Here is a 12,527-nt window from a genome sequence, read left to right as displayed (position 1 = left end):
AAATCCTGTTTTGACTTAGTGTCTCATGATTTATCACTAATCTTATATCCAGACGTATTATTAATATATAAATTAATTATACTCATTATCTTGACATTTAGATGACTGGTTAATAAGAGCTAGTTAGTTAAAACAATAAAAATAAATACAATTCAAATTATTTTGACCCTTTCCTGCTTTTCACACTGCAAAGCATTAGCAACAGGATCAACAACAACAAATATTATTACAATTAGATGGTAATAGTGTTAGATTATTTAGATAGTTAGATAGTTAGTTATTTGGTTATTAGGGCGTGGCATCAACATGATTCTGATCCAAACAGAGGAAAGTATTTCTGTAATCATTGTGACGTTTGTCCTCTGTCATGTTCCAAATCCCATCCTATCCCCTTCACACAGGACTCTGTAGGTTATATCACCAATGTATTCTCCACACTTCCTAGTGCACTACATGAGCTGTAGGGTGCACATTGATATTTACCCAGCAGGTTAATGCTGAGAAAGCTCTTGATGTTACTAGAGTTTTCTCGAACTTTCCGAAATGCTTCAAAAAGGGAGGATCATGTTCCTGAAGAGTCAGAAGTTTAACACCAACAAACTGAACACGACTGAGGCTTTAATCGAGGACGATTCGCACCTTCGTCAAACTTCTGGTGAGGTTTATTATTTTTAACCTGCAGGTTTATTTCCAGATGGTGAAAATGGGAAAGGATTATTACAGCATTTTGGGGATTCAGAGAGACGCGTCTGAGGACGAGATCAAGAAAGCGTACCGTAAACAAGCTTTAAAGTTTCATCCGGATAAAAACAAGTCCCCAAACGCTGAAGAGAAGTTCAAGGAGATCGCGGAAGCCTACGACGTGTTGAGTGACCCGAAAAAGAAGGACGTCTATGACCGGTTCGGGGAAGAAGGTACGCTGTTGGTTTGTTTAATTTGGGATTATGTAACATCCCTGTATGAGAAGGTTGGTGCGTTGTTTTAGGTCTAATCCTAAATCCAGTTATAAGTGTAATGCAGTGTAAATGGTTTATAAATCTAGTGCCCTATAAGACCTCCATTTGGGTTGCGGATTAATCCACAACTCGTAGTCAAGACAGTGGAGAAATCCCCTTATAATACATTATCTGTATTAACAGTGACCTGACATCTCTCTCTCTCTCTCTCTCTCTCTCTCACACACACTCACTCTCTCTCTCTCTCTCAAACACACACCCACACTCTCTATCACACAATAAACAGATCAACTTTAAGTCCACGTTAAAGTATCGCGATACCACGTGGTAGTTCTCACAAAAAACGCTTCTTAAACGGAGCGAAAGTACTCGAGAGTCTAGCTTAAATATTTTAATGCAGTTTAATACACATTAAACTCAAACCTGTCGGTAAACTGGGTTAGCTTAGCATCTCTGTTAGCTGAATCCGATAGTACACTTTTTTTTCATTTAATAAACCGAAATAAAAAAGAATTCAGTGGAGAAACAAAGTGTAGAAATTACCCCCAAATTAATAAGTGTGAAAATAAGGAGGAATTAAGTCGTTTAAAAAGTAAATAATTCAAACAAACCTGCTGGATAACTGTTGAAACATTAAAAATATTAATAATTCCTGGTGCCTCGTGCAGTTGTGTCGCATCACTGGAGGTATGAAGGCAGGGAAATCGGTTTATTTGCTATCGTTTTATCTACACCTATAGCATATTAAGTTACATTTCATTATTTATTTATTTTTTGTGAAGTTAATAGTCAGTTACCTGTCTGATAATACACTGCAACTAATCATAAACCTGTAAACGTAAACAGTGTTTAAAAAAAAAAAAAACTTAACCACAGTTACCATGCAACTCTGTATCTTCCATTATAAAATAAAAGTCTTTTCTGTTTTAGGGCTAAAGGGCAGCACTGGTGGAGGCGGTGGTGGTGGGCCAAATGGCCCTGGCTTTTCATACACCTTCCAGGGTGACCCACATGCCATGTTCACCGAGTTCTTTGGTGGGCGGAACCCCTTTGAGCACATCTTTGGTCGTGGCATGGAAGATATGGATGTGGACGAACCGTTCGCAAGCTTTGGCATGGGTGGTGGGCACCATTTTCCGAGGAGGGGTAAAAAGCAGGACCCGCCAGTGACCCATGAACTCAAAGTCAGCCTGGAGGAGGTGTTCAGTGGTTGCACCAAGAAAATGAAAATCTCACGGAGCAGACTGAACCCAGACGGCTGCAGCACACGCACAGAGGAAAAGATCCTCACTGTGGAGGTAAAGAAAGGCTGGAAAGAGGGAACCAAGATCACCTTCCCTAAAGAGGGTGACCAGAAACCAAACAACATCCCAGCTGACATCATATTTGTTGTGAAGGATAAAGCGCATCCGGTGTTTAAGAGAGACGGCTCAAACCTCATCTACCAAGCCAAGATCTCGCTCAAAGAAGTGAGTGTACAGCAGATTAGTTCATATTAATAAACTGGCACATTTGAAATTGTAATGGCCCAGGGTTAGGGTTTTGGTTGTATGCCTATTCAGATGCTTAATGTCAGTGTGAAATCTAGACCGTGTCAGAACCGTGTTACCAAGCAGATGCTAGTACAGATTAGATGAATTGTGTGAACTCATGAAAAATTAGGTTTTTTGTTTTTTAATTTACATTGTAATAAAATGTATTATTGTAGTATTGTATAAATGTATTCGTGATAGCAATCTACAGATAACATTTTAAAAAGAAAGTAAGCTGGACATCAATGGTGGTGTGGTAGCTGTTTAACTGTTTGTCTTTGTGTTTGTCTCAGGCTCTCTGTGGTTGTACAATAAAAGCCCCGACTCTGGACAAACGCACGATTTCCCTACCAATGCAAGATGTCATCATTCGTCCCGGGATGAAGCGGCACATCACAGGCGAAGGCCTTCCTTTGCCAAAGAACCCTGAACGGCGCGGAGATTTAATCGTTGAGTTTGAAGTGAAATTTCCAGAGAGACTGAGCGAGGATGCCAGGGGCACCATTGCACGGGTTTTACCCTCATAATGATTTTACACGATATTGCGTCCACTGACTGAAAGCTGCGACGCATAAACTGTAAACTGAGTAATGCTAAACTGCAAGATGGCGAGTCCTCTGGTGTAATCTTAAAACTCTGTAATGCTGGAGGATATTCCATGAAGTAAGCAGACCTGAAGAGGCAGGCTTATTTCAATGGTCCTGGCTTGTTTCTCTCAATTCCCTTTCTGTGAAGGAAGCTGAACTTAAATTTAGCTCAGCTACTGTGGCAATGTGTGCTTTTCGACAAGGCTGCTTAGGCTGATGTTAAATGAACGATAATACGTTGAATTATTTGGTTCTCTTGGCCATTTTCTGGCAGGCCAGGCAGATTCTATGCCTTTATTAATACTCAGGATATTTCTTTTTTTTTCATCATGTCTTGTAGCATTTAATGAACAATCTCTGCGTTGTGGGGTTTCTCGCTGTTTTAAATTGATGTCTTTGTTAGTTCTGATTTCTGTAATTGATTTTCAGGACAGCACAAGTGTTGTTTATAGTCATGGCATGAGCCTTGATTTATATAGCTTCTCTGGAATTAGCTTAAACATGTTGCACCTGCATTTTTGTTAGTGAAACAAAAATCCATCAGGTTCATGGTTTATAAATAGCCTCCCTTTCTCTCTCCTGTATGCTCTTCGGCAGTTTGGGATTTTAAATATTTTTTTGTATATTTGTTGGTGAGCTGAGTCTTTTTACTTTGATTTTACTTTGGACACACTGAACACATTTTCATGCATTCTGATATGGTACTGATGTCAGTGCTCTATCTTACACAGGTGTCCTCACTGTGACTCATCTGTGTTTGTGCTTCAATGGTGGACTGGAAAAGGCAATGTTAATTGAAACAGATTGTGACTAGTGCTATTGTGCAAAATGGCAAATCTGGTCACATGGTAATACAGGTGGATAGCAGGCCAGAGTCTGATGCAGTTACTCTATATTACATTGATGCATTATATAGTTTTGCAACACTGAAGGAATAGTGATTGTGTGGGAGCAACCAGTGTATACAGGAACATCTTCACTGTGTAAATGAATCTCACAGTTTGGCCAAAGATAGATAGTCATTAATACGTTGTGTATAAAAACATAGCACTTTATATCCAGATTGTTAAAACAAATGTGTGGGGTTTTTGTACATGCATTTTGGAAAGCTGTAAGAGTAGTAAACCAGAAAATATAAGCTCAACATGCCATCTCCACCCAGTTTAAGCCTTACAGCTCTTAGTGTATGTATGAATGAATGATGAGTTTAACCCTATGGGTGTGTGTTTCTGTCTGATTCACCCTAGGTGGATCATAATGAAGCTCAAGCAAAAATAATGGAATATTTTTTTTCTCAGCACCTGCGAATCGTCATCTATCATGTATGTGCTTATGATGACAATAAGAGCTGCTCAATGACACTCATTACTCTAGATGTACACTAGCAGGTTGTGTTCTGTGCAAGATCATCCAGATTAACAGTGAAGCTTTTATGGTTCTTTATGGGTACTAATTTAGAAAGAGATGGCACAAAAAGAAAATCAGTCTCTTTACTGTGTTTATATTGTTTTTAACAGTTTCTCATTCCTGCTTTAATGCTCTTTGTTTTTCTTTTCTTTAGCGTGGGATTTAATATAAAAGTGCCAAAAATGTATAATCTGCTCTGCGAGGCCAAAAGCAATGTAGTGTATAAATGACTCCTTTATTTTGGGGAAAATAAAGAAATTGCCGTTTCGTATTTTTCAATGAGTTCCGTGTACTTTTATTGAGGTTTATTACAAACAAGCTCTTTATCAAATCCATTCACTACACAGCTGGACAGTGTACAATTATTACTGTGTTCTTTGCAAAACAGAATATGCAAAATTAGTTGAACAATGTTCTTAAAAATTAACTGGTTATAATAAACACATCTTAATGTACAATTAAAAAAAAATCAATATGTATGCAAAAGAGGGTAATAATCTGTACTTAGTATCTTTTAGCAGACCTGCAGCTTTAACGATAGCCAAAGTTTGCACAAAGCATGGGTGTGTGTGGGGTTACCTGTAAAAACAGCAAGTTTTTACTTGATACTTGATTGTAGCGAAGTGCCAAGAGACAGAACCGGAGTCATCAGCACACACCACATATACACACACAGGAATGTAATTGTACCAAGCTGGAAGAGTGAGCTATAAACATTAGAGCTGTGTCTAACCATGTCGCCTATAAAAACTAATGTTAATGGTAATGACCAGGTAGTCAAAGCCATATACTCCTTACATTGTATATTAACATCAAATGATGAATGTATGTTAGCCTCTTACTATAGAATTAAATGACATCTTTCTTCTTGTGAGTGTTTCATATGAGCAAAATTGTGCATTCGTCAATTCTTATTTCCTATAATTAACACTTTTACTACAATTAGTAGAGAACACAATATAATGCAACATGTATAAGAGAAATATTAATACAAAACCATACATTTACAGAGTAAACTTAAAGAAGATACATACAAGCAGCTTTCAGAATCGGTGTGGCTTTTGAGACGCACTACACGCAGGTAACCAGCAGATGTCGCCCTTGTGAGGATTTCTCGTCGTCTCTTCCAATCATCTAACAAAACTGAGGCGCCGTTTGGAAACAGAAGCGTAATTTGATTGGTCAGTTTAAAATAACGCTTCTTTAACGTATGTCGGACTTTACATGTTTTATTCCTTGACTCCTCGCTATAAATAACTGTGGCATCATCAGGATTCAAAGTATAATTCGCAGAGAAACAGCTGAAAAACTGTATAAAAATATAATTTAGTAGTTATATATATGTTATAAATTAGTAGTGTTTAAAAGTTTTCATTGAGGTGGTCAATAATGGCATCTTAAATAAACAAACAATTCAAAAACATTCACTTATTCCTCACTATTTTATACTTGTGAGAAAGAGGCACTATTAGAGAATGTCACAGGACAGAAATGAGAAAGTGGAAAAGATATAACAAAATATTAAACAAATCATACAGTCTGCTGTAGAATTCAGCCAAGATTATATGGGGATCATCTCATAGAGTTCAACAAAACAATAGAGTACAAAAACATAGAGTACAAAAAAAAAAAAAAATTTTCCTCATCATTTTAATAAATTTGAACACACAGCAAAACAACAAATATTGTGAAAAACAATAATAAAAAAAAATATTTTCCAGTTAATTTTATAATCAAAGTAATATATCTTTGAAGTATCTTTGAAAAAACAGAAGGACCAGACCCATAAAACTATTTGTGCATAAAATCCAGGTAAGTTTGTAACAGTTTGTAGATTAAACTTTATTCTCAATGGCCAAATGTATGTGGACACCTGACCATCACAAAAAAACTCTGAAATGAACACACATTGGTCTTTGTTTTTATCTATTTTGTTAACTATTTATATGCTTCTGGGAAGGTTTACAACTACAGTACAGCTGTCAGAATTTTCTGCCACAAAATTAGTTAGGTCAGCCATTGTTGTCTGGTAAGGCGGTCTGAGCTGCAGTTGGTGTTCCAGTTCATCCTAATGGTGTTCACTGGGGTTGAGATCAGGGCTCTCAAATACTCTCCAACTTTAACACACCATGTCTTCATGGTGCTTCTTTGTGCAGAGGAAATTGTCATCCTGAAACATGCTCTTAATCATGCTCTAAGTTCCAGTGAAGGAAAATTGTAATGTTATGTTACATAAAGACATTCAATATAATTGTAAACTTTTAACTGTGTGGCAACAGTTTGTTCGAAGAACCAATACAGGTGTGAGGGTCTGCACATACTTTTGGAGCATCTTTTGGTAATTGTGTAAATTATGAATACACCAGTTAAATTCTGAATAAATCAGTGTTATTTCAGACTGGACAGGATTTTAATATACATATAATCAGTCCATTAAAAGGTAACTGCTGCTTTGTAAATATAAAAATAAACCTGAGATTTGTAAATCAGTAAATGTAAATGTGATCAAATGTGTTACCTACTGGCTACCATTTTTTGAAACTTTAGCATTTTGCAGAGAAGTTATAATGTTTATTATATAGAGAGGTTTTAATGTTTATTTCCTTATATAATATGAACTAAAAAGCTGCCTAAAGGAAAATATCAATAACAGGGAAAAAACTATTAAGGAAGTAAAATGCAATAAAAATCTTTGTCACATCTTCATTACAGCAAAGTGAAATTCTTTGTTCACATATCTCAGCTTTGAAATTTGGGGTCAGAGCACAGGGTGATCCATGATACAACACCGCTTGAGCAGTGACGGTTTACGGCCTTACTTTAGGGCCCAACGGTGGCAGCTTGGCAGTGCTGGGGCTCGAACCCCAATCAACAACCCAGAGCCTTAACCGCCTGAGCCACCATGAAGTGTTTGGAGTACATCAAACAATTATCCAATAGGATTTAAATGATCCAATAGGATTTGTTTTATAAAATGATCATGCAGAAAATATATAATTATGAAAATAATGTGTCATTAATAGCCAAACAATTTCTTGTCTTCTTTCTTTAGCTGATTTTTCCAATGACTATAACTGAGTAAATGTTCAGATGACACTTGCCCTGTACAGATCTGTGTTTACTTCAGCTGCTGTAAATCACAGAAGCAGAAGCATCAGACCTGCACCAAAAGATGAAAGTGACAGTGACGTGACATACGCCTAAGTATGGTGACCCATACTCAGAATTGGTTCTCTGCATTTAACCCATCCAAAGTGCACACACACACAGCAGTGAACACACACACACACCGTGAACACACACCCGGAGCCGCGGGCAGCCATTTATGCTGCGGCACCCGGAGAGCAGTTGGGGGGGTTTGCTCAAGGGCACCTCAGTCGTGGCCGGCCCGAGACTCAAACCCACAACATTAGGGTTAGGAGTCAAATTCTCTAACCATTAGGCCACGACTGCCCAGAATGATGCATTATTAAAGCATAAAAGCATTAATTAGTTAAGGACTATTTAATTTATATTTATGTGACACATACACATTTTCTTATCTGTAAGCAGCACCAGTGATATTAATTTTGACATTAGCATACTCCTCATCATGCTCTTGGGTCTCTATCACTCTGTCATGCCGAAACTGGACAGTAGCATACTGAACCAGCTCATCAGCAGTAGAGCCAGAGGCCTGGATTGGAGAACGTCCTGGCTTCCTGTGCTGGATACTAGCATAATGAAGATCGTTCTGATTGACCAGGTCTGGATGAGGTGTTGGACTTTTGTTTGCAGGACTCTTGTTAACAGTGCTGTAGGCACATTCCTACAGATGGAAAGATACATTTTGCAGGTAATCAATGAGCAAATCATCTCACAGTCAGAGTTAGTTGGATAGGTGTGTTTGTGCTATAATTGTAGCTGGCTATGAGCTTAAAACTATTTATTGTTATGTTGATATGTGGTTACACACATTTTTGAAAACAGGTTTAAAATGAGAAAATCCACTCTGAGGTAGGGCTGTCGCTTTTATAACTGATATACGAACATCCGAACATGAAAAATTCCTATTCAAGCTACAGTTTGGCAAATAAATATTAATGCACAGCCTAATCGCATTAGACAGCTTTTAATTTTGTTGTTTAGCATCTGATACAGCAGCGGGCATCCAAAAAGTTTCGAATCCCTTCTTGACCAATCAGTAAATAAAGCTAATGATACTAAAATGGAAAATAAAAGCAAGCAGCAGAGCTGGGGTATAAAGTAGGTGTTTTTGGCAACGTTTAGTGAAGAACATATTTTAAATTTTCTGTCAAAAGTTATAAGAATGCTCTTTGTGTAATGTTGATTATTACTTCAAATTTCTACAACTATTCATGTACCATTTCAACAATAGGTGTTACATACATATGCTCCTTTTCTTAACGCACAAAACATCCAACACCTGGATAAATATTGTCATTAGAAAATCACAGCTAGCAGTGATGGGGGTAAAGGAGCGGCTTTAGACTGTGATGGTTTTTCCAACATGAGTATATAACGATTGAATGCTTTTAATAAATTTTTTTGGCAAAATATATATTTTTGGTTTCATAACGTTGTTAGAGGCAGAACAAAAAACTATGTGCCCAGAGAAAAACCTGTGGTATAATTTAGAATACTCTTTTAAAAGGAAATAAACAAACTACCTAAGTAAATAACAAACTAAGTTCACTAGTTAGTAACTAACTTACTAAGATCAAAGCACCAAAACACACTGTATCATTCCATAGTGTTTTAATAGACTTGCCTGACTTGACTTTTCATCTTCAGCTGTACCACGGCGTCTCTTTCTCCTATCAACAAAAATAATGTTATAGTACATTCTGTAAATATTAACATAATGACGAATGTATGTATTTGCTTACCTGATGAATGAAACACCAACAATTGCAAGTAAAAATCCACATCCAAAAATGATTCCAGGTAATACATACAGAAGCACACTCCTGCCCCCTGTGTACAGGTAAATATTACTCAGCTGTAAATCATTCACTTTTATTGATGCTACTGTTCATTGTTGTAATAACTGTTATACCATTTAATGTGAGACCCACTTCAGGTGCTCTCTGACTCCCGTATTTATTCTCAGCCACACAGTAAAACCATCCACTGCTGCTGGAGGTCAGTGTGAAGCTGTAACTCTGTCCAGATCCTACAGGTGAGCTTTCTTTCACCTTATACCAGGTGTAGCTCTGTACAGGTGGGTTAGCATCACTGCTGCAGGTCAGAGTCACTGAACTGCCCTCCACTATCTCACCAGAGGGACTGATGGACACTGAGACATTCTTTGGAGGATCTAAAACAGACAAGACAGTAAGGATACAAAGGAAAAACCTACTGACAGGTCACAGGTTACTATGGGTAAGGAAGTTATATCATTGAACATCATAATCATCATTAACTCACACAGAACATTAAGAGACAGAGCAGTAGAGGATCGACTTCCATGTTTATTCTCAGCCCTGCACGTAAACTCTCCACTGTCCTCAGATCTGATCCTGCTCATGGTGAAGGTGTTTCCTCTACTTATAGAGGATGTTCCCTTAAACCAGATGTAGCTTTCTACAGGTGGGTTAGCATCACTGCTGCAGGTCAAAGTCACTAAACTGTCCTCCACTATCTCACCAGAGGGACTGATGGACACTGAGACTCTCTTTGGAGGATCTAAATATAGAATCATAAAATGCACACTGAAAGAGTTTTTTAACAATCAGACTATGAAAGTCATCATCAGTCTGTTTCACTGCAGTTGTACATTAATTTACCTAAAAAGAAACAGCAGTGAAATTGTAGAAAATGTCATAACATTGCTGATGTTAGTGTAAGTGACATGACAGTATGAATACTAAAACAGTATGTATTCTAATATATAGGTGTGTATGAACTTTGCAGGTACGAGTGTTCTTGACTTTATATATACAAGGGTTTGTCAGTGCAAAAATGCTAGCTTGCAAGTATGCTAATAAACAGCTATGCTAATATTCAAATGTGTTCTTATGCAGCTATGCTAACAGAAATGTATGCTAATATTCTTTTATATTGTGCACCCCTGATCAGAGAGCATCCAGTGAAACTTCATATCAGCTGATGACTTGTGTAAAGGAAAAAGGTTTAAAGTCATGTCATAACACATTTACTTGCTTTGATGTTTGCTCCTGTTTCATTACTTTTGAGATTCATGTTACATGTGGATTCAGCATGAACTTTTAGTGTTGTTAGCTGGGCTATCAAGTTTCAAGTTTATTTGTATAGCGCTTTTTACAATGGGCTTTGTCTCAAAGCAGCTTTACAGAACATAAACATAGAACAGAAGGTAAACATAAGGAGAAACATAGAGAATTAATATAGTAAAAAATTTAAGATACTGTATATATAGTTCACAGTGTGTATGTACATGTATACAGTATATCCCCAATGAGCAAGTCTGAGGTGACTCAGGCAGCAGTGGCAAGGAAAAACTTCCTTAAATTCGTAAGGAAGAAACCTTGAGAGGAACCAGACTCAAAGTGTCACACACTGAGCATGACAGTCCCTCATTTGGGTCTTTTGTCAAAGGAAAAACTTTTTAACTATTTATCTACATATATTTAATATGCCGCAGCGCCCAAAATGTATCTGTCCGCACCGCTGTCTCTATGTAACCGGGCAGGAATCAAGCGCGTCTCCCCTGGAGTTCTTGGTCGAAAAATAACACTATTGTATCTGGGTAAGATTTAACGCAACAACCAATGAAAAAAAACATTCATTAGAGAGGGTATTTTCGATGGTGGGTTTGAACAAAACCTAAACACAAAACAGCTTGTCTCTGGACGGGACATTGTCCTCAATCATGACCCTAAAATTGTCTGGGCTTGAGCCGAACTGTTTTAAATGGGAGCAACATTACAAATGATAAAGGAGTCCAAAAAGGCAACAAACACTTACAATAAACACCACCAGTCATAATTTCTCTCTCTCACACACACAAACACACGCACATGCACGCACACACACACACACACACACACAGACACACACACACAAATTAATAAATGGAAATTGAACAAATACTTTGTATTTGGTTAAAATGTGGTTGGTGATCCTGGTGAAACATAGTTTTCTTCTTTTTTTGGTGTGTGAGTGTGTGTGTGTGTGTGTGTGTGTGTGTGTGTGTGTGTGTGTGTGTGTGTGTGTGTGTGTGTGTGTGTGTGTTTGTGTTTTAGGCTGCTGGTGGTGGTGGTGGTGGTGGGGGATCGCTGGGGGGTTGGAGATGTCACTCTTGCCTGTCTTCAAAACTTGAGAGCCTTGTGTTAGTGTAATAAGTGAATGAATCAGTCTGTACTTACATTGTACATCAAGAGTGACAGCAAGGGAGCGATAACTTTGTCCCTGTACAGAACATCTGTAGCTGCCTGCATCCCGCTGACTGACTGATGGCAGATGGAGCGGGTTAGAGGAGGAGAAATAACTTCCATCTTTGTACCAGGCCAATATTGGGGTCTCAGTCAGACTGCAGGAGGTTTTACATGTGAGAGTAACTTCATCTCCCTCAACAACTCCACCAGGAATCCTCTCCACCCAGAGATCTGTGCATGAGAGGAAAGAAGGAAAACATGCAGTGAAGACTATGGACATTCTTGACTAATTATTAACTTAATTAATAAAATGTATATTTTATTTAACATACATTATATATGTATTCAATATGTATATTGTATATAGAGAATATATATATACACTTTAAATTAAATGTGTGTGTGTGTGTGTGTGTGTGTGTTTGTGTGTGTGTGTGTGTGTGCGTATGTGCGTATGTGCGCGTGCGTGTGTGAAATAAACCAGGAAATCTTTCAAATAAACTCAGTAGTACTATCCTTTGAGCCTAGGGCTATCCTGCTAATCACTCATATTAATGATATCAGGATGGTACCTGGCCACAAAGCCATTAAATACTCAGGCTGTGTTCTTTATTCTGTAGATAATTTCACCTGGATGCTGTAGATCTGTAGCCACGTGCTGCTACTGTAATCGTAAATACTGTTGTG

The 12,527-nt window shown here is 37.8% G+C and overlaps 2 protein-coding genes across 8 annotated transcripts in view; one reads left to right on the top strand and one right to left on the bottom strand.

Moving 5' to 3' along the window:
* Positions 1-496: 496 nt before the first annotated feature.
* On the top strand, positions 497-4,761 carry dnajb1b (DnaJ heat shock protein family (Hsp40) member B1b). The gene is made up of 3 exons (XM_027136447.2): positions 497-914; positions 1,887-2,425; positions 2,782-4,761. Exons 1-3 carry the CDS (start codon positions 695-697, stop codon positions 3,013-3,015), a joined length of 993 nt encoding a protein of 330 aa, XP_026992248.1. The 5' UTR covers positions 497-694; the 3' UTR covers positions 3,016-4,761.
* A 3,210-nt stretch (positions 4,762-7,971) lies between these two features.
* The window catches only part of LOC113636358 (B-cell receptor CD22-like), a 36,310-nt gene continuing 31,754 nt past the window's right edge, over positions 7,972-12,527 (bottom strand). For 6 of the 7 annotated variants that reach the window (XM_047803540.1, XM_047803537.1, XM_047803539.1 and 3 more), the window contains 6 exons: positions 11,832-12,071; positions 9,913-10,170; positions 9,542-9,802; positions 9,372-9,459; positions 9,254-9,299; positions 7,972-8,290 (listed from right to left, as the gene is read on the bottom strand). In XM_047803540.1, coding sequence (XP_047659496.1) covers positions 8,021-8,290; positions 9,254-9,299; positions 9,372-9,459; positions 9,542-9,802; positions 9,913-10,170; positions 11,832-12,071 — 1,163 coding nt within the window. In that variant the 3' untranslated portion in view covers positions 7,972-8,020. The remainder of the gene's footprint in view (positions 8,291-9,253; positions 9,300-9,371; positions 9,460-9,541; positions 9,803-9,912; positions 10,171-11,831; positions 12,072-12,527) is intronic. The other variant, XM_047803542.1, reaches the window with a different exon arrangement.

This window comes from Tachysurus fulvidraco, chromosome 18 (genome assembly GCF_022655615.1).
Source record: "Tachysurus fulvidraco isolate hzauxx_2018 chromosome 18, HZAU_PFXX_2.0, whole genome shotgun sequence".
NCBI lineage: Eukaryota > Metazoa > Chordata > Actinopteri > Siluriformes > Bagridae > Tachysurus > Tachysurus fulvidraco.
This window is presented reverse-complemented; position numbering and strand designations above follow the sequence as displayed.

Bases quoted from the DNA above. Each gene is read 5' to 3' on its own strand.
- dnajb1b (XM_027136447.2), top strand. From the start codon at position 695: ATGGTGAAAATGGGAAAGGATTATTACAGCATTTTGGGGATTCAGAGA. The intron at 915-1,886 runs GTACGCTGTTGG...TTTCTGTTTTAG, and splicing joins TGACCGGTTCGGGGAAGAAG to GGCTAAAGGGCAGCACTGGT. The intron at 2,426-2,781 runs GTGAGTGTACAG...TGTTTGTCTCAG, and splicing joins CCAAGATCTCGCTCAAAGAA to GCTCTCTGTGGTTGTACAAT.